Source organism: Pongo abelii, chromosome 20, assembly GCF_028885655.2.
Source record: "Pongo abelii isolate AG06213 chromosome 20, NHGRI_mPonAbe1-v2.0_pri, whole genome shotgun sequence".
Classification (NCBI taxonomy): Eukaryota; Metazoa; Chordata; class Mammalia; order Primates; family Hominidae; genus Pongo; species Pongo abelii.
The window spans coordinates 61534463-61554685 of record NC_072005.2 but is presented as its reverse complement, the minus strand read 5'-3'; the positions used below and the strand labels follow the sequence as shown (position 1 = coordinate 61554685).

Sequence of the window (20223 nt, the reverse complement as noted above, 5' to 3'; positions counted from 1 at the left end):
AATCAGGCCCCCAGCCCCTCCTCCCTCAGACTCAGGAGTCCAGGCACCCGCCCCTACTCCCTCGGACCCAGAAGTCCATGCTCCTGGCCCCTCCTCCCTTGGACCCAGGAGTCCAGGCCCCCAGCCCCTCCTCCCTCAGACCCAGGAGTCCAGTCCCCCAGCCGCCTTCTCCTGCAGGACCCTAGGAGCTTGGGTACCCACAGGCTACTAGATCCTTGTTTCTGTGCATGGAAATTCTCAAATTATCCCCAAAAGTCTATGAAGAAGGTAAACACACATTTCCAGATGAGGGAATAGGCTGATATAGTTGAAAGACACACAGAGGGTCTCAGTCTGGAATTGACAGTGATGGGATTCGAACCTATTTCACCCCAGAACTGCGTCGCGCTTTATACGGTGCGGCAAGTGTGACGTCATTCGAACAAGCCATAGGCTCCGCCCCCGGACTCAGCCACGCCCACAGGCTCCTGAAACCACCACTCCCAGCTGTGACAGCGCTCAGGACCGATGCTCATAGGTCCCGCCCCTGGGATCCCCGCCCCCTCCGCCCGCGCCCCGCCCCTCGCAGCCCAGTTCCGGAACCCGCGGTCCCAGCGGCGCCTGCGCCTCGGCTCGTGTGTGTTTGCGTCGCGCGCTCTTCCTCCGAGCTGCCCAGGTGGCTGGTGTGCAGCAAGCTCCGCGCCGACCCCTGACCCCTGTCCCCGTCCCGGCATGAGCCGGTACCTGCTGCCGCTGTCGGCGCTGGGCACGGTAGCAGGCGCCGCCGTGCTGCTCAAGTGAGTACATTCTAGCCCCGCGTGCGTCGTCCTGGCGGGCCCCCAGAGCAGGGGCCGGGAAGGCGGCGGAGACCCCCGCCCCTCGCACCCGGGTCGAGGCCTCGTAGCTCCCGACCCGCAGTGCCTACCCGGAGTGGGGCAAACCTGCGCTCTGGCCTGCCAGGTCACCGGCCCAAGGTCACTCGGAGGGAAGGGCGAGCCTGGGCCCTTGTAAATGTTGCTTTCCTTCCAGACTTTTAAACTCTTTATTTTGTTGTTTTGTATTATTTATTTGTTCGTTTATTTTTAAAGGCAGAATTTGGCTCTGTCGCCCAGGCTGGAGTGCGGTGGCGCGATCTTGGCTCACTGTAGCCTTGACCTCCTGGGCTCAGGTGATCCTCCCACCTTAGCGTCCCCAGGAGCTGAGACCACAGGTGCGCCACCACGCCCGGCTAATTTTTGTATTTTTAGTAGAGACGGGGTTTTGCCATGTTGGCCAGGCTGGTCTCAAACACCTGTCCTCAGGTGATTCGCCCGCCTCGGCCTCCCAGAGTGCTGGGATTACAGACGTGAGCCACCTCGCCCAGCCTACTTAATTTAAATTTTATTAAAAATTAGCCTCAGTGGCTGGTGGCCACTGTATTGCATGGTGCCCTTCTCTCCTGTGGGTGCAGTGCTGTTTACCTGCTCAGCCTCCTGTTGCTGGACACTGCCTTGTTTCCAATGTTAACCTCTGTGGGACATGGGTGTGGTGGGCAGAGTCCGTGACTCCGTAGAGGGGTCCACGTCCTAATCCTCGGAACGTGTGACTACATTACCTCACATGTCAGAGGTTCTTGCTGATGTGTTAAGTGAAGGATCTTTTTTTTTTTTTTGAGACAAAGTTTCACTGTTGTTGCCCAGGCTGGAGTGCAATGGCACAACCTTGGCTCACCGCAACCTCCACCTCCCGGGTTCAAGCGACTGTCCGGCCTCAGCCTCCTGAGTAGCTGGGATTACAGGCACGTGCCACCACGCCTGTCTAATTTTGTATTTTTAGTAGAGACGAGGTTTCTCCATGTTGGTCAGGCTGGTCTTGAGCTCCCGACCAAAGGTGATCTGCCCACCTTGGCCTCCCAAAGTGCTGGGGTTACAGGCGTGAGCCACCATGCCCGGCCAAGTGAAGGATCTTATGATTATCATGTAGTCTTTTTTTTGGAGACAGGGTCTCTCTGTCACCCAGGCTGGAGTGCAGTCATGCTGTCACAGCTCACTGCAGCCTCAACCTCCCTGGGCTCAGGTGGTCCTCCCACCTCAGCCTCCCGAGTAGTTGAGTCTAGAGGTGTGCACCACCAAGCCCTGCTAATTTTTGTATTTTCAGTAGAGATGGGGTGTCAGCATGTTGGCCATGGCTGGTCTCGAACTCCTGACCTCAAGTGATCCTGCTGCCTTGGCCTCCCAAAGTGCTGGGATTACAGGTGAGAGGCACTGTGCCGGGCCTGCCTTGTAGTCTTATAGGGTCCTTATAAGAGGGAGCAGGAGGCTCAGTCAGAGGGGAGATGGAAGATAGAAGGAGAGGTTGTCGGGTGTGGTGGCTCACGCCTGTAATCGCAGCACTTTGGGAGGCCAAGGCAGGCAGATCACAAGGTCAGGAGTTCGAGACCAGCCTGACCAACGTGGTAAAACTCCATCTCTACTAAAAATACAAAAGAAATTAGCCAGGTGTGGTGGCATGTGCCGGTAATCCCAGCCACTCAGGAGGCTAAGGCAGGAGAATCGCTTGAACCTGTGAGGCGAAGGTTACCATGAGCTGAGATCGTGCCACTGCACTCCAGCCTGGGCGACAGAGCAAGACTCTGTCTCAAAAAAAAAAAAAAAAAATCAATCAATCAATCAATAAAGGAGCGGTTCCAGTGAGGATGCAGTTTGAAGATGGAGGCGGGGCCAAGAGTGGAGGAATGTGGTGGTCTGTAGGATCTGGAAGTGGATTCTCCCCTAGAGCCTCCAGAAGGAACCTGACTCTGCCAATACCTTGATTTATCCCAGTGAGACGTATTTTGGACTCTTGACCTGCCGAACTGGAGGAGGATGCACTTATGTGGTTTTAAGCCACTAAGTTTGTGGCAATGCGTACAGCAGCCATGGGAATCTCATGCAGCGGGCATTTTAAATTTAAATTTAAATGTTTTTGAGACAGAGTCTCGCTCTGTTGCCCAGGCTGGCACCATTTCGACTCACTGCAACCTCCGCCTTCCAGGTTCAAGCAATTCTCGTGCCTCAGCCCCCTGAGTAGCTGAGATTGCAGGTGTGCGCCACCACGCCTGTGAAGGGGTGGCCTGCCCCTCCACACCTGTGGGTATTTCTAGTCGGGTGGGACGAGAGACTGAGAAAAGAAATAAGACACAGAGACAAAGTATAGAGAAACAACAGTGGGCCCAGGGGACCGGCACTCAGCACACCAAGGACCTGCACCGGCACCGGCCTCTGAGTTCCCTCAGTTTTTATTGATTATTATCTGCATTATTTCAGCAAAAAGGAATGTAGTAGGAGAGCAGGGTGATAATAAGAGAAGGTCAGCAAAAAACATGTGAGCAAAAGAATCTATGTCATAATTAAGTTCAAGGGAAGGTACTATGCCTGGACGTGCACGTAAGCCAGATTTATGTTTCTCTCCACCCAAACATCTCAGCGGAGTAAAGAATAACAAGGCAGCATTGCTGCAAACATATCTCGCCTCCCACCATAGGGCGGTTTTTCTCCTATCTCAGAATTGAACAAATGTACAATCGGGTTTTATACCGAGACATTCAGTTCCCAGGGGCAGGCAGGAGACAGTGGCCTTCCTCTATCTCGACTGCAAGAGGCCTTCCTCTTTTACTATCCACCTCAGCACAGACTCTTTACGGGTGTCCGGCTGGGGGACGGTCAGGTCTTTCTCATCCCACGAGGCCATATTTCAGACTATCACATGGGGAGAAACCTTGGGCAATACCCCGCTTTCAAGGGCAGAGGTCCCTGCGGCTTTCCACAGTGCATTGTGCCCCTGGTTTATTGAGACTAGAGAATGGCGATGACTTTTTACCACGTATACTGCTTGTAAACATTTTGTTAATAAGGCACGTCCTGCACAGCCGTAGATCCCTTAAAACTTGATTTCATACAACACAGGTTTTTGTGAGCTCCAGGTTGGGTCAAAGTGGCTGGGGCAAAGCTACAAATTAACAACATCTCAGCAAAGCAATTGTTCTCAAAGTACAGGTCTTTTTCAAAATGGAGTCTCTTAATGTCTTTCCTTTCTATATAGACACAGTAACAGTCTAATCTCTCTTTCTTTTCCCTACACGCCTGGCTAATTTTTGTATTTTTAGTAGAGACAGGGTCTTGCCATGTTTGCCAGGCTGGACTCGAACTCCTGACCTCAAGTGATCTGCCCCCCACCACCCCATACTTTGGCCTCCCAAAGTGCTGGGATTACAGGCGCGAGCCACCTCGCCCGGCCGGGAATCTCATGCAGGGAGCATTTATAAAATAACGACTGTCACTTGCTGAAGGCGTTCCACACACCAGACACTGGGTGGAGCCATTTATGGAGAACATGACAGAGATCCCGTGGTGTGATGTCATGATGTCTGTGTTTCAGTTGGGGTATGTGAGTGAGCTCAGACAGGTTTGCCTGAGATCATTCAGTCAGGGGCACGTGGGGTGAGAGTGGGCAGACAGGACTGACCGTGCCGCTTCTCACCCTCAGGGACTATGTCACCGGTGGGGCTTGCCCCAGCAAGGCCACCATCCCTGGGAAGACGGTCATCGTGACGGGCGCCAACACAGGCATCGGGAAGCAGACCGCCTTGGAACTGGCCAGGAGAGGTAAAATCTCCCCTGCTTTGGCTCTCAGAGAGATACCTGCACATCCATGCTCATTACAGCATTATTCACAGTCCAGTGGTGGAAGGAGCCCAGGCACCCATCCACAGATGAACAGGGAAACAGAATGTGGCCTCTATAGACAGGGGCATATGATTCAGCCTTAAAAAGGAAGGGCATTCTGGCTGGGCGTGGTGGCGCACGCCTGTAATCTCAGCACTTTGGGAGGCGGAGGCTGGCAGATCACGAGGTCAGGAGTTTGAGACCAGCCTAACCAACATGGTGAAACCCCGTCTCTACTAAAAATACAAAAATTAGCCAGGAGTTGTGGCGGGCACCTGTAGTCCCAGCTACTTGGGAGGCTGAAGCAGGAGAATTGCTTGAACCTGAGAGGCAGAGGTTGCAGTGAGCAGAAATGGCGCCACTGCACTCCAGCCTGGGTGACAGAGCGAGACTCAAAAAAAACAAAGCAAAACAAAAAAAAGGGCATTGAAACAGATGAACCTTGAGGACATTCCACGAAGTGAAATAAGCCAGTCGACAGAAGAGCAAATACTGTATGATTCCACTTACAGGAGCCACCTAGAGTTAAATTCATAGAAGTTTGAATGGTGCTTGCCAGGGATCGGGAGTGGAGGGGAGAATGAGGAGTTATTGTTTAATGGAAACAGAAGTTTAGTTTGGGAAGATGAAACAGTTTGAGAGATGGATGGTTGTCATGGTTGCACATTAGGAATTATTATTACTGTTTTTTTTTTTTGAGATGGAGTTTTGCTCTTGTCGCCCAGGCTGGAGTGCAGTGGCAAGATCTTGGCTCACTGCAACCTCCGCCTCCCGGGTTCAAGCGATTCTCCTGCCTCAGCCTCCCGAGTAGCTGGGATTACAGGCATGCAGCACCACACCCAGCTAAGTTTGTATTGTGTTGGCCAGGCTGGTCTTGAACTCTTGACCTCAGGTGATCCACCTGCCTTGGTCTCCCAAAGTGCTGGGATTACAGGTGTGAGCCACCGTGCCCGGCCCAGCCATAAATGTTTTTAATATCAATGAACTGGACACTTAAAAATGGCTAAGAGGGCAGGTCTCGGTGGCTCACATCTATAATTCCAGCACTTTTGGAGGCTGAGGCAGGAGGATCACTTGAGGCTAGGGGTTCCAGACCAGGCTGGACACCATAACAACACCCCCATCTCTACCAGAATTAGCCAGGCATGCTGGCACAGGTGGTGCCTATAGTCCCAGGTCACTTGAGCCTAGAACTTCAAGGCTGAGTGAGCTATGATGGCACCAGCACTCCAGCCACGGCAGCAGAGTGAGACTGACTCAAAAAAAAAAAAAAAGAATAAACAAAAAGAAAAGGGGGTTAAGATGATAAATTTTAAGTGATTTGTATTTTACCACAACAAAAAAAATTGGAGGCTGGGCACTGTGGCTTATTTGTAATCCTAGTACTTTGGGAGGCCATGGAGCGGATCACCTGAGGTCAGAAGTTCAAGACTAGCTTGGGTAACATGGTGAAACCCCTGTCTCTACTAAAAATACAAAAAAAAAAAATTAGTTGTGGTGGCAGGCGCCTGTAATCCCAGCTACTCGGGAGGCTGAGGCAGGAGAATTGCTTGAACCCAGGAGGTGGAGGTTGCAGTGAGCCGAGATTGCATTACTGCACTCCAGCCTGGGTGACAGAGTGAGACTCCATCTTAAAAACAAAAAAAAAAAAAAAAAAAAAGGGAAAAAAAAAATCCTCTTGCCTTGGCCTCCCAAAGTGCTAGAATTACAGGTGTGAGCCACCGTGCCCGACCAATTCAGTGATGTCTAGTATAGTCAGAGTGATGCAACCATCTTTAAAATCAATCTTAGAACATTTCTGTTACCCTAGAAAGAAACCTTGCTCGGCTGGGCGCGGTGGCTCATGCCTGTAATCCCAGCACTTTGGGAGGCCAGGCGGGTGGATCACGAGGTCAGGAGATTGAGACCATCCTGGCTAACACGGTGAAACCCCATCTCTACTAAAAATACAAAAAATTAGCCGGGCGCGGTGGCAGGCGCCTGTAGTCCCAGCTATTCGGGAGGCTCAGGCAGGAGAATGGCATGAACCCGGGAGGCGGAGCTTGCAGTGAGCGAAGATTGCGCCACTGCACTCCAGCCCAGGCAACAGAGACTCCATCTCAAAAAAAAAAAAAAAAAAAAAGAAAGAAAGAAACCTTGCTCACTTTAACTATCAAGCTGTAATTCCCTCTCCTCACCCCAGCCCTAGAAAACCAATCTTATTTTCTTTCTCTATGGATTTGCCTGTTCTGGGCATTTCATAGGTGTGAAATCATATAAATAGAATTCATGTAAATGGGATTGTATGCTGTGTGGTCTTTCGTGTCTGGTTTCTTTCCCCGAGCACAGTGTTTCTGACGGTCATCCTTGCTGTAGCGTGAGCCAGTGCTTCACTCCTTTTCACGGCCATCTAATATTCCATCTCTATGGCTGGACCACATTTTGTTGTCCCTTCATCCACAGATGGACATTTGGTTGTTTCTACCTTTTGGCTCTTGTGAAGAATGCCGCAGTGAACGTTGGCGCACGTGTTTTTGTGTAGACGTATGTTTTCATTTCTCTGGGGTCAGTACCCAGGAGTGGATTATTAATTTAAATCTTTTTCCATCCTGGGTTTTTAGGAGGCAACATCATCCTGGCCTGCCGAGACATGGAGAAGTGTGAGGCGGCGGCAAAGGACATCCGCGGGGAGACCCTCAATCACCACGTCAACGCCCGGCACCTGGACTTGGCTTCCCTCCAGTCCATCCGAGAGTTTGCAGCAAAGATCATTGAAGGTAGGAGGAGAACGCTGGCCATGGGGGATGAGGACTGGGATAGGCGGCTCCCAGGGCCAGGCTCTGAGAAGTGAATGAAGCAAGCAAACTTTAGAGCAGAGTTTTGGCAAACTATGAGTTAGGGGCCAAATTCAGTTGCTGCCTTTTTTTGTACAGCCTGCAAGCAATGACTTTATTTGTTAATTTATTACTATTATTATTTTGAGAGGGAGTCTCACTCTGTTGGCCAGGCTGAGTGCAACGGTGCGATCTCGGCTCACTGTAACCTCTGCCTCCTGGGTTCAAGCATGGACCTGAGCTTCCTGAGTAACTGGGATTAAGATGCCTGCTACCATACCCTGCTAATTTTTGTATTTTTAGTAGAGACGGGGTTTCACCATGTTGGCCAGGCTGGTCTGGAACTCCTGACCTCAGGTGATCCACCTGCCTCGGCCTCCCAAAGTGCTGGGATTACAGGCGTGAGCCACTGTGCCCGGCTGACTTTATGTTTTGTTTGTTTGTTTGTTTTGAGACAGACGGAGTCTTGCTCTGTTGCCCAGGATGGAGTGCAGTGGTGTGATGTTGCCTCACTGCAACCTCCATCTCCTGATTTCAAATGATTCTCCTGCTTCAGTGTCCTGAGTAGCTGGAATTACAGGCACCTGCCACCGTGCCCAGCTAATTTTTTGTGTTTTAGGTAGAGACAGGGTTTCATCATGTTGGTCAGGCTGGTCTTGAACTCCTGACCTCAAGTGATCCGCTTGCCTTGGCCTCCCAAAGTGCTGGGATTACAGGCGTGAGCCACCGCACCCTGCCTGAATAATTAGTTTGTTTGGACAGGGTCTGTCTCTGTCACCCAGGCTAGAGTGCGGTGGTGCAAACACAGCTCCCTGCAGCCTTGACCTCCTGGGCTCAAGTGATCCTCCTGTCTCAGACTCCTGAGTAGCTGGGGCTATGGAAGCACGCCACCGCACCTGGCTAATTTTTTTTTTTTTTTTTTGAGGCAGGGTCTTGCTCTGTCACCCAGCCTGGAGTGCAGTGATACAGTCATGGCTCACTGCAGTCTCAACCTGCTGGGCTCAAGTGATCCTCCCACTTCAGCCTCCCAAGTAGCTGGGAGTACAGGCTTATGCCACCACACACAGCTAATTATTTTTTTGTTTTGTTTTTAGAGCTGGGGTTTCACCATGTTGCTCAGGCTGGTCTCAAACTCCTGGGCTCAAGTGATCCACCCAGGTTGGCCTCCCACAGTGCTGGGATTATAGGCGTGAGCCACTGCACCTGACCTTATTAAGCATTTATTGATCAAGTGCCTTCCCCACCATGGTTAAAGAAATATGTGTTTGTTATGGGACATTTATAAAATACTGCAGTGTAAAGAAGACAGAACTGGCCAGGCGCGGTGGCTCACGCCTGTAATCCCAGCACTTTGGGAGGCTGAGGCAGGTGGATCACTTTAGGTCAGGAGTTCCAGACCAGCCTGGCCAACATGGTGAAACCCTGTCTCTACTAAAAATACAAAAATTAGCCAGGCATGGTGGTGCACGCCTGTAATCCCAGCTACTCAGGGTGCTGAGGCAGGAGAATTGCTTGAACCCGGGAGGCGGAGGTTGCGGTGAGCTGAGACTGTGCCACTGCATTTTAGCCTGGGTGACAGAGTGAGACTCTGTCTCAATAAAAAAGAAGACAGAACTAAACACCTTTGATCTGCACCAACCCCAGGAGAATCACTTTTATGGATTTCTTTCCAGTCTTGTGTGTGTGTATTTATACATTTTTATGTAAAATTGGGACCATCCTCTAGCTTTTCTATTCTTGGTCATCTTTAAATAGACTCAAGAATACATTAAAATTATTTATTGTTTAGTTGACATGTACACTTGTATATATTATGTACAACATGATGTACATCGTATACATTGTAGAGTGGCTCAATCAAGCTAATTAACATATGCATTACCTCAGATACTTACCTGTTCGTGGTGACCACATTTAAAATCTCTTCTCTTAGGTTTGCTTGAGCTCAGGAGTTAAGAGACCAGCCTAGGAAGCATAGTGAGACCTTGTGAGTACCAAACATTTAAAAAAAAAAAAAAAAAAAATTAGCCGGGCATCCTGGCATGTGCCTATAGTCCCAGCTACTCATGAAGCCGAGGCAGGAGGATCACTTGAGCCCGGGAGTTCAAGGCTGCAGTAAGCCGTGTTTGTGCCACTGCACTCTAACCTGGATGACAGAGCAAGACCTTTTTTTTGAGATGGAGTCTTGCTCTGTCACCCAGGCTAGAGTGCAGTGATGCAATCTCGGCTCACTGCAACCTCCGCCTCCTGGGTTCAAGCGATTCTCCTGCCTCAGCCTCCCAAGACTATAGGTGTGCGCCACCACGCCCGGCTAATTTTTGTATTTTTAGTAGAGATGGGGTTTCACTATGTTGGCCAGGCTGGTCTCGTATTCCTGACCTTGTGATCCGCCCGCCTCAGCCTCCCAAAGTGCTGGGATTACAGGCGTGAGCCACCGCGCCCAGCTGCTTTGTTTCTTTTCTAGTCTGGCACTGAAAGGGCCAAAGCTTTCTTGTTAAGGGTCAATGTGCCCCGCTCAGTAGAAGCGTACTCAGGATATGAACAAGGAAAATGGGAGTTGTGGGACCTCATTTATTTAGCAGATGTGATCTCAGACCTGACCGGGTGCTGGAGGTGTGAGATGAACCAGAGCTGTCCTTGTGCCACTCACAGCCATAGGGAGGCAGGTGCAGGTGCAGGTTCATTCATTCATTCATATTGAGCCCCTGCTGTGCCCTTGGGGATCAAGAAAGAGCCGGCACTGTTGTGGAGTAGGTGAGAGGGCAATGCCTCAGAGTCTCAGAGGTGAATGAACATTTATTAAGCACCTGCTGTGTACCAGGTACATCACTGTCACCTTCATGCACACTGTCCCAGGCAGTCCCACCCGGGGCGCCTCTGATCCTGTCTCTGGCTTGTGGAGACAGGTGGCCAGAGCACTGAGGTCCCTGAGACAGTGCAGGGCCTTGTGAGCAGCGAGGACCCAGGCTGGACACACCTGGGCAGGTGATGCCTCCTCTTAGCCACACGTTCCTCTTCCGGGAAATGGAATAATTCCTTCTATTTTCTGGGATTCTCTAGAGGATTTTCTTTTTTTTTTTGAGACGGTGTCTTGCTCTGTCGCCCACGCTGGAGTGCAGTGGCACATCTCGGCTCACTGCAAGCTCCACCTCTCAGGTTCATGCCATTCTCCTGCCTCAGCCCCCCAAGTGGCGGGGACTACAGGCGCCCGCCACCACGCCCGGCTAATCTTTTGTATTTTTAGTAGAGACGGAGTGTCACCGTGTTAGTCAGGATGGTCTCAATCTCCTGACCTCATGACCCGCCCGCCTCAGCCTCCCAAAGTGCTGGGACTACAGGCGCCCGCTACCACGCCTGGCTAATTTTTTAATATTTTTTAGTAGAGACGGGGTTTCACCGTGTTAGCCAGGATGGTCTCAATCTCCTGACCTCATGATCCGCCCACCTCGGCCTCCCAAAGTGCTGGGATTACAGGCGTGAGCCACCACGCCCGGCCTCTCTAGAGGATTAAGTAAAGCTGTGTCTGTGACTTTTTTAGCAAATCAAGTACCAGCTTCTTGGTGTTTTCCTAAGATCAACAGCCAGGAATAAAGACATCAGTGGATTTAAAAATAGTGAAGATGGTACATTTTATGTGGTGTGTATTCTACCACATTTGGACAGGCCAGGTGCAGTGGTCACGCCTGTTATCCTGGCACTTTGGGAGACAGAAGTTTTGGGAAGATCACAGTTTGTGAGATGACACTCTGACAAAGCTGGAAGCTGTGGCTCTTTCCAGTGCCAGACTAGAAAGAACACAAAGCAAAGAGCCCCAGGAAGCAGGTACCCACAGCCTTGTTTATCAGGGAGTTTGAGATCAGCCTGGGCAACATAGCAAGACCTCATCTCTACAAAAAATACAAAACAATTAGGCAGGCTTGCGGGCGCAGCGGCTCACGCCTGTAATCCCAGCACTTTGGGAGGCTGAGGTGGGTGGATCACAAGGTCAGGAGATTGAGACCATCCTGGCTAACACGGTGAAACCCCGTGTCTACTAAAAAATACAAAAAAGTTAGCCGGGCATGGTGGCGGGCACCTGTAACCCAGCTACTTGGGAGGCTGAGGCAGGAGAATGGCGTGAACCCGGGAGGTGGAGCTTGCAGTGAGCCGAGATGGCGCCACTGCACGCCAGCCTGGGTGACAGAGTAAGACTCCATCTCAAAAAAAAAAAATACAAAACAATTAGGCAGGCGTGATGGTGTACACTTGTAGTCCCAACTACTTGGGAGGTGGAGGTGGGCGGATTGCTTGAGCCTGGGAGGTTGAGGTTGCAGTGAGGTTTTTTTTTTTTTTGGAGGCAGAGTTTTGCTCTTGTTGCCCAGGCTGGTGCAATGGCGGGATCTTGGCTTACTGCATCCTCCTCCACCTCCTGGGTTCAAGTGATTTTCCTGCCTCAGCCTCCCGAGTAGCTGGGATTACAGGCGTGCGCCACCACACCTGGCTAATTTTGTATTTTTAGTAGAGACGGGGTTTCTTCATGTTGGTCAGGCTGCAACCTCCATCTCCTGGTTTCAAATAATTCTCCTGCCTCAGCCTCCTGAGTAGCTGGGATTACAGGCACCCGCCACCGTGCCCAGCTAATTTTTTGTGTTTTAGGTAGAGACAGAGTTTCACCATGTTGGTCAGGCTAGTTGACCTCAGGTGATCTGCCCACCTTGGCCTCCCAAAGTGCTGGGATTACAGATGTGAGCCACCGCGCCCGGCCTGCAGTGAGCTTTGATTGTACCACTGCACTCGGGGTGAGACCCTGTGTCCAAAAAAAAAAAAAAAAAAAAAAAAAGTTGAGGCAGTTCCCAGATAAACAAAACAACAGGCCAGGCACTGTGGCCCATGCCTGTAATCCCAGCACTTTGGGAGGCTGAGGTGGGCGGATTGCTTGAGCTTAGAAATTCGAGACCAGCCTAGGCAACATAGCCAAACCCCATTTCTACAAAAATTTTAAAAGTAGCTGCTCGTGGTGTCGGGCGCCTATGGTTTCAGCTATGTGGAAGGCTGAGTTGGGAGGATCGTTTGAGCCCTGGCGGCGGAGGTTGCAGTGAGCTGAGGTTGAGCCACTGCACTCCAGCCTGGGCCACTGAGTGAGATTCCCTCTCATAAAAAGAAAAAGCAGGCTGGGCGTGGTGGCTCACACCTGTAATCCCAGCACTTTGGGAGGCGGGGGCGGGTGGATCACGAGGTCAAGAATTCAAGACCAGCCTGACCAAGATGGTGAAACCCCGTCTCTACTAAAAATGCAAAAATTAGCCGGGTGCGGTGGCGGGCACCTGTAATCCCAGTACTCGGGAGGCTGAGGCAGCAGGCAGCAGAATCGCTTGAACCCAGGTGGTAGAGGTTGCAGTGGGCCATGGGCCAAGATCACACCACTGCACTCCAGCCTGGGTGGCGGAGTGAGACTTCATCTCAAAAAGAAAAAACCAAAAACAAAACAACAGAAGCTGGCGGCACTCCTGGGCGCCCAGCTGTGAGTGGAGTCTCCCTGCTCCCGCCTTTGGGCCTTACCTGTGCTGTGCCTGCTGCCTGCATTCCCCTTCCCTGGGTCTCCGCATGTGGGCCCTGCCTCATTTTCCCGGTCCCAGTTTCTGTGTCACCTCCTGAGAGGGGCCTCCTGTCAGCTTCCACCCAGCTCTGTCACGGGTAGATTGTCTCACGAGTGGAAGTGGCTCTCAGCTGCACTGGAATGTCCGGTCCACACGGACGGGGCCTCGGCTGTGCTGTCCACCCTGTATTTCCAGTGCTTAGAAAATACTTACCGAATGAGTAACTATACAGTTGTACCAGGCAGGTGATGTTGTTATCCTTTTTTTTTTTTTTTACAAGGAGTAAACTGAGTCACAGAGAAGCGATGTGACTTGGCCAGGATCATGCAGCTGGTCGGGGTGGAGCCAGGGTTTGAACCCGTCTCTCCTGCTCCAGAGCTCCTATTCATGACGGGTGTGCCGCAACCCCTCCTCCTCACAGAGAACGAGACGGTGTCTCTGTGTGTTACACACTGGACACCTAATTCATAATCCCTGCCGAAAACCACTTTGGGAGCATTATGAATTCCATTGTGTCCTCCACCCCCAAGGACAGGTTGGGATCCTGAACCCCCGTCCCTCAGCATGTGACCTCATTTAGAGGTGGGTGTTTACAGAGGTCCTGAAGTTCAAATGAGGTCAATAGGGTGGGCCCTAATCCAGTGACTGGTGTCCTTATTAAAAGGGGAAATTTGCACACAGAAACAGACGTGCTAGCTGGGCATGGTGGCACGTGCCTGTGGCCCCAGCTACTTGGGAGGCTGAGCAAGAAGATTGCTTGAGCCTGGGAGGTTGAGGCTGCAGTGAGCAGTGATTGTGCCACTGTACTCCAGCCCAGGTGTCAGAGACAGACCCCGTCTCAAAGAAATATAAAAAATAGGCCAAGTGGACTGAGTGTGGTGGCTCACGCCTGCAATCCCAGCACTTTGGGAGGCTGAGGCAGGTGGATCATGAGGTCAGGAGTTTGAGACTAGCCTGGCCAACATGGTGAAGCCCCGTCTCTACTAAAGATACAAAAAATTAACCAAGTGTGGTGGTGGATGCCTGTAGTCCAGCTACTTGGGAGGCTGAGGCAGGAGAATTGTTTGAACCCGGGAAGCGGAGGTTGCAGTGAGCCAGGATCGCACCATTGCACTCCAGCCTGGGTGACAAGAGTGGAACTCCATCTCCAAAAAAAAAAAAAAGGCTGGGGGCAGTGAAATTGCAGCACTCTGGGAGGCCAAAGCAGGAGAGGATTGCTTGAGGCCAAGAGTTTGAGACCAGCCTGGGCAACATAGTGAGACCATGTCTGAAAAAAAGAAGTATATATATATATATATATATATATATATATATATATACACACACACATATAAAATTAAAAAAGGAAAAATAAAAGGAAAAAAAAAAAAGACAGCTCCGAAGGGAAGAGGGAGAGAGGAGATGGTCACCTGTGAGCCAAGGAGAGAGGCCAGAGCAGATTCTCCCTGAGGGCCCTCAGAGGGAACCAGCCCTGCCCACACCTTGATCTGGTCCTTCCAGCCTCCGGGACTGTGTTTTTTTTGAGATGGAGTTTTGCTCTTATTGCCCAGGATGGAGTGTAATGACGTGATCTCGGCTCACTGCACCCTCTGCCTCCTGGTTTAAGCGATTCTCCCGCCTCAGCCTCCTGAGTAGCTGGAATTACAGGTGCACGCCACCACGCCTGGCTAATTTTGTATTTTTAGTAAAGACGCAGTTTCTCCATGTTGGCCAGGCTAGTCTCAAACTCCTGACCTCAGGTGATCCGCCCACCTCGGCCTCTCAATGTGCTGGGATTACAGGCGTGAGCCACCGTGCCCGGCGAGGTCTGTGAGGTTTTAAACCGCCTGTCTGTGGCACTTTGTTACGGAACCCGAGCTGAGTGGTACAGGGAAGAAGGCCCTGTGTTTCAGCGCATTTTACAGCTGAGGCAACTGAGGCTGCAGTCGCCATCTGTGTGTCCTTTGGTTGCTTGTGTGAGATGGCAGGTTTGGGAATGAAACCACACCTGCGAGCCTGTGGTGCCGGGGCTCCCACCGGTAACCCCCCATTTTTGGCCTCGGGGCTCCTGTAGGAAAGAGTCCCAAGGCTTAGATGGAGGTGCGGAGGGTGCGTGAGTGTCCTGGGGCTGCTGTAACAATGTACTGCAAACCCAGTGGCTTACACCCTCAGACATGCCTTTCCTCACGGTTCCGGAAGCCGGCAGTCTGAATCATGGTGTCCCTGTGGCTGTGACCTGTGAGACGGGCCATAATCCTCCCAGCCTCTTCCACTTCCAGCGGGGGTGCGCACCCTCACCTTGGAGCTGTGCCTCTCTGGTCTCTGCCTCCATCCACGCATGGCCTTCTCCCCATGTGTCTCTGTCTCTGTTTCCCTTCATATAAGGACACCAGTCATTGGATTAGGGCTCACCCTAATGACCTCATCCTGATGTGGCCACTTCGGCACAGACCCTGTTTCTGGCACAGGCCACGTTCATGGGTTCTGGGAGCACAGGAGTGTTTGTGCGGGCGCCTCAGGCTGGGGTCTGTCCTCACCCTGATGTCTCCTTCCCCACCCCTCTCTTCCAGAGGAGGAGCGAGTGGACATTCTAATCAACAACGCGGGTGTGATGCGGTGTCCCCACTGGATCACCGAGGACGGCTTCGAGATGCAGTTTGGCGTTAACCACCTGGGTGAGGCCTGGGCAGGGGCCGCACCGTGGGTTCAAGCGATCCTCCCCCGTCATCCTCCCAAAGTGCTGGGATTTTAGGTGTGAGCCAAAAGTGATCTTTTCGTCATCCTTAATCCAGGTCACTTTCTCTTGACAAACTTGCTGCTGAACAAGCTGAAAGCCTCAGCCCCTTCGCGGATCATCAACCTCTCGTCCTTGGCCCATGTTGCTGGGCACATAGACTTTGATGACTTGAACTGGCAGACGAGGAAGTATAACACCAAAGCCGCCTACTGCCAGAGCAAGCTGGCCATCGTCCTCTTCACCAAGGAGCTGAGCCGGCGGCTGCAAGGTATGGGGGCGCTAGGCTCGGCCTCCCTCTTGCTTTACTCTGAGCCTAGAGTGGCCTTTCCATGATCCTAGGCTGATGGGAGGCCAAGCAGTGGATCCAGAACAGAGTTGGCAAAAGTAGAGCATGTGGACCACGCTGCCTGCTTCTGGTGCCTACAGCAGACATCACTAATCGATCGTTCTGATGATTGTCTGTTCATCCCAGGTGGTTTAGTCTGCCTGGATCAGATGTCCTTCCCTGCTGCTGTTGGGCAGGCAGCTCAGCCTTTTGGCTCCAGCCAGTGAGTCTCAACCAGGGGCAGTTTTGACCCGCAGTTGTCAATGCCTGGAAACACAGTGATCACAGCTGGGTTGGGGAGAGATTGCTCTGGGCATCTGGAGGGTAAAGGCCCGGATGCTGCTCAATGTCCTACAGCACACAGGACTGCCCCTCACTCCTCCCACCCCACAGCGTCCATAGTGCTGAGGTCGAGAAATCTGTGCTGGGCCTTTGCTTCTGAAAGACGGTCTGTGGACCAGCGGTGCCAGCCCCACTGGGAGCTGGTCAGAGTTACAGTATCTCAGATCCTGCCGCCACCCACCGATGCAGGCTCCCGGGGTAAGCTCAGCGTTCTGGGTTTATCAAGCGCTCCAGGAAAGCTCGGCTCCCAGCAGCCATGTGGCAGAGCTGCCCTGCAAGATAAGACCACTTCACTAAGATTTCAGAGCAAGAGGGACGATGGGGTTTGAGTGCAGGAAGCAGCCTGGCGCCCGGAAGCCCCACAGCCTCCCAGGTGAGGCTGGACCCCTCCCTCAGTCTTCTCTTCCTTCCCCAGGTTCTGGTGTGACTGTCAATGCCCTGCACCCCGGCGTGGCCAGGACAGAGCTGGGCAGACACACGGGCATCCATGGCTCCACCTTCTCCAGCACCACACTCGGTGAGTCCCCTCCCAGCCTGGGGTCTCCATGCTGAGTCCTCCACCCCTGCTTTCTCAGCCCAGGGCCCAGGACCCTCCCTCAGAGACGGTCCCTGAGGCCTCATGCCTGCTTCTCGCCTGTGTCTTCTGAGGCACAGAGCACAGGTCCCTTTCCTCTGTCGACCTGGCCTGCCAGCCTCTAACAGCCCCGGGAAGTAGGCAGAGGCCCTCTGGCTGATGAGAAAACCGTGTCTCACAGGAAGAGGCTGTGGAGCTGACTCCTGGAGTCAGGCTGTGCTCAGGGTAACTCCAGCTTCACCCCAAACCAGCTACGCCTCCTGGGGAAGAGCTGTTACCCCTCTGAGCCTGTTTCTTCATCTGCAGAGTGGAGGCCTTAATAGGACTCACCTCACAGTCAGTGGGATGGTTAGACGAGACCTTCCTTGAAAGCGCCAGCACAGTACACCACCCAGAGAATAGGTGGAATAAACAGTTGGAGCTTTACTTACTTATTTTTGAGATGAAGTCTTGCTCTGTCACCCAGGCTGGAGTACAATGGCATGATCTGCACTCACTGCAACTTCCACCTCCCAGGTTCAAGTGATTCTCCTGTCTCCAAGTAGCTGGGATTACAGGTGCACACCACCACGCCCAGCTAGAGGTGGGGTTTCACCATATTGGTCAGGCTGGTCTCGAACTCCTGACCTCAGGTGATCCAACTGCCTCGGCCTCCCAGAGTGCTGGGATTACAGGTGTGAGCCACCTCACCCCCAGCCAGTTCAAGCTTTATAACTAGTGTTTATAATCCTGAAAAACATGGAGTGGGTGAGTGGTTGGCATCAGGAATCTTAACTTGGCGAGGCTAATAGCCACGCCTGTAATACCAGGACTTTGGGAGGCTGTGGTGGGTGGATTGCCTCAGGTCAGGAGTTTGAGACCAGCCTGGTCACCATGGTGAAACCCCGTCTCTACTAAAAATACAAAAATTAGCCAGGCATGGTGGCATGCACCTGAAGTCCCAGCTACTCAGGAGGCTGAGACAGGAGAATTGCTTGAACCCGGGAGGCAGAGGTTGCAGTGAACTGAGATCGCACCACTGCACTCCAGCCTGGGTGACAGAGCGAGACACCAGGTCTCAAAAAATAGTCTTTTTTTTTTTTTTTTTGAGACGGAGTTTTCTCTTGTCACCCAGGCTGGAGTGCAGTGGCACAATCTTGGCTCACTCCAACCTCTGCCTCCTGGGTTCAAGCAATTCTCCTGCCTCAGCCTCCCGAAGTAGCTGAGATTGCAGGCGCCTGCCACCACACCCAGCTAAGTTTTTATTTTTAGTTGAGACAGGGTTTCACACGTTGGCCAGGCTGGTCTTGAACTCCTGACCTCAGGTGATCCACCTGCCTCAGCCTCCCAAAGTGCTGGGATTACAGGCGTGAGTCATCACACCCAGCCCCTTTTTTTTTTGAGACAAAGTCTTGCTATTGTCACCCAGGCTGGAGTGCAATAGTGTGATCTCAGCTCACTGCAACCTCTGCCTCCCAAGTTCAAGGGATTCTCCTGCCCCAGCCTCCCGAGCAGCTGGGATTACAGGCACCCGCCACCACACCCAGTTAATTTTTGTATTTTTAGTAGAAATGGGGTTTCACCATGTTGGCCAGGCTGGTCTGGAACTCCCGACCCCAGGTTATCCGCCCGCCTCAGCCTCCCGAAGTGCTGAGATTACAGGCCTGAGCCACCTCGCCTGGCCAAAAAAAAAAAAATCCTTAACCTGAGGCTGGTGCCAGGTGCATTTAATAAGTTAAGTTATTTAAGGAGAAATGGGGTAGGATGAGGACTGGGGCTGACCAGGAGGAGGAGAGCTTCCATTTTCCTGGACAAAGCCAGGAAGGCTCCTTGGGGTAGGCAGCTTTTGGTCTGATCCCTGGTCCGGTGGGATTTGCCTGGGCAGTGCCAAGGAAGGGAACTGCAGATGGAGGCAGCCAAGGGGAAAGGGCTAGAGGAGGGCTCTGTGGGACTCCAGGGGCCCGGAGCTTCCTCCCTTCTCTCTGAGCGAGTGTGGACTGAATGCCCTGTGGGCTGATTGCAGGGCCCATCTTCTGGCTGCTGGTCAAGAGCCCCGAGCTGGCTGCCCAGCCCAGCACATACCTGGCCGTGGCGGAGGAACTGGCAGATGTTTCGGGAAAGTATTTCGATGGACTCAAACAGAAGGCCCCGGCCCCCGAGGCTGAGGATGAGGAGGTGGCCCAGAGGCTTTGGGCTGAAAGTGCCCGCCTGGTGGGCTTAGAGGCTCCCTCTGTGAGGGAGCAGCCCCTCCCCAGATAACCTCTGGAGCAGATTTGAAAGCTGGGATGGAGCCGCAAGACCGAGGACAGCTGTCCGCCATGCCTGCAGCTTCCTGGCACTACCTGAGCCGGGAGACCGAGGACTGCCTGGCCGCCATGCCCGTAGCTTCCTCTAGGGGGTGGCGCTGGCACCACCTGAGCTGGGAGACCCAGGACTGGCGGCCGCCAAGCCAGCAGCGTCCTCTAGGGGGCGGTGCTCGACTGCCCTGCAGGTGAGCACTGCCCTGCAGGTGAGCACTGCCCCGGGCTCTGGCTGGTCCCGTCTGCTCTGCTGCCAGCAGGGGAGAGGGGCCATCTGATGCTTCCCCTGGGAATCTAAACTGCGAACGGCCGAGGAGGAAGGGGCTCCGTGCGCTTGTGGGCCATGTCAGGAGAGCCAGCGGTGCCTGTGGGGGAGGGCGCCAAGGTGCTCGGTGAAGAGCATGGGCAAGTTGTCTGACACTGGATTCTTGGGTCCCTCTGGGACCTTGTGTATGCATGGTCCTGTCTGAGCCTTGGTTTCAGCAGTGAGGTGCTCAGAATAACTGCTGTCTCCCGCGATGGTATGGTGAAGTGAGCTGTTGTCTGGCTGTGCACAGCCCTTGCCAGGGGTGTTTGCTGAGGGCTTCCTGTGCCAGAGTCTGGCCAGAGAGCAGGTGCAGGTGTCATCCCAAGTTCAGGCTCTGCACGGCATGGAGTGGGAACCCCACCAGCTGCTGCTACAGGACCCGGGATTGCCTGGGGCTCCCACCTTCCTATCAATTCTCATGGTAGTCCAAACCGCAGACTCTCAAACTTGCTCATTAAAAAAAAAAAAATGTGCCCGAGTCGTAGGTTTTATTTTTTCCTCTGTGTATGGGTGAATGCCCATGAGCTGAACAAAGGCAAGTCATGGATTTACTCCTTTCAGGAAACAAGGCATCAGTTTATCACCAGGGCAACAGGCCACGCAAAAGTTCAGACTTTTTAGAGATGAGCA

At 52.7% G+C, this 20223-nt stretch overlaps 1 protein-coding gene and 2 long non-coding RNA genes across 3 annotated transcripts in view; 1 reads left to right on the top strand and 2 right to left on the bottom strand.

The window, feature by feature from the left end:
• The first annotated feature begins 572 nt into the window (after positions 1–572).
• RDH13 (retinol dehydrogenase 13) lies at positions 573–20066 on the top strand. The gene is made up of 7 exons (XM_009233130.4): positions 573–776; positions 4483–4601; positions 7262–7417; positions 15600–15704; positions 15822–16034; positions 16849–16950; positions 19010–20066. The coding sequence occupies exons 1-7, from the start codon at positions 712–714 to the stop codon at positions 19243–19245; spliced, it is 996 nt and encodes a 331-aa protein (XP_009231405.3). The 5' UTR covers positions 573–711; the 3' UTR covers positions 19246–20066.
• LOC134760658 (uncharacterized) lies at positions 7395–14300 on the bottom strand. The gene is made up of 3 exons (XR_010138517.1): positions 13013–14300; positions 9370–9439; positions 7395–7480 (listed from the first exon to the last, which is right to left on the bottom strand). It is a non-coding gene; the product is annotated as an uncharacterized LOC134760658 (long non-coding RNA).
• LOC129051794 (uncharacterized) overlaps positions 16033–20223 on the bottom strand; it is a 40688-nt gene continuing 36497 nt past the window's right edge. Inside the window, exon 3 of the long non-coding RNA XR_008516283.2 lies at positions 16033–16705. This is a non-coding gene — a long non-coding RNA (uncharacterized LOC129051794). The remainder of the gene's footprint in view (positions 16706–20223) is intronic.

Bases quoted from the DNA above. Each gene is read 5' to 3' on its own strand.
- RDH13 (XM_009233130.4), top strand. From the start codon at position 712: ATGAGCCGGTACCTGCTGCCGCTGTCGGCGCTGGGCACGGTAGCAGGC. The intron at 777-4,482 runs GTGAGTACATTC...TCTCACCCTCAG, and splicing joins GGCGCCGCCGTGCTGCTCAA to GGACTATGTCACCGGTGGGG. The intron at 15,705-15,821 runs GTGAGGCCTGGG...TCCTTAATCCAG, and splicing joins GTTTGGCGTTAACCACCTGG to GTCACTTTCTCTTGACAAAC.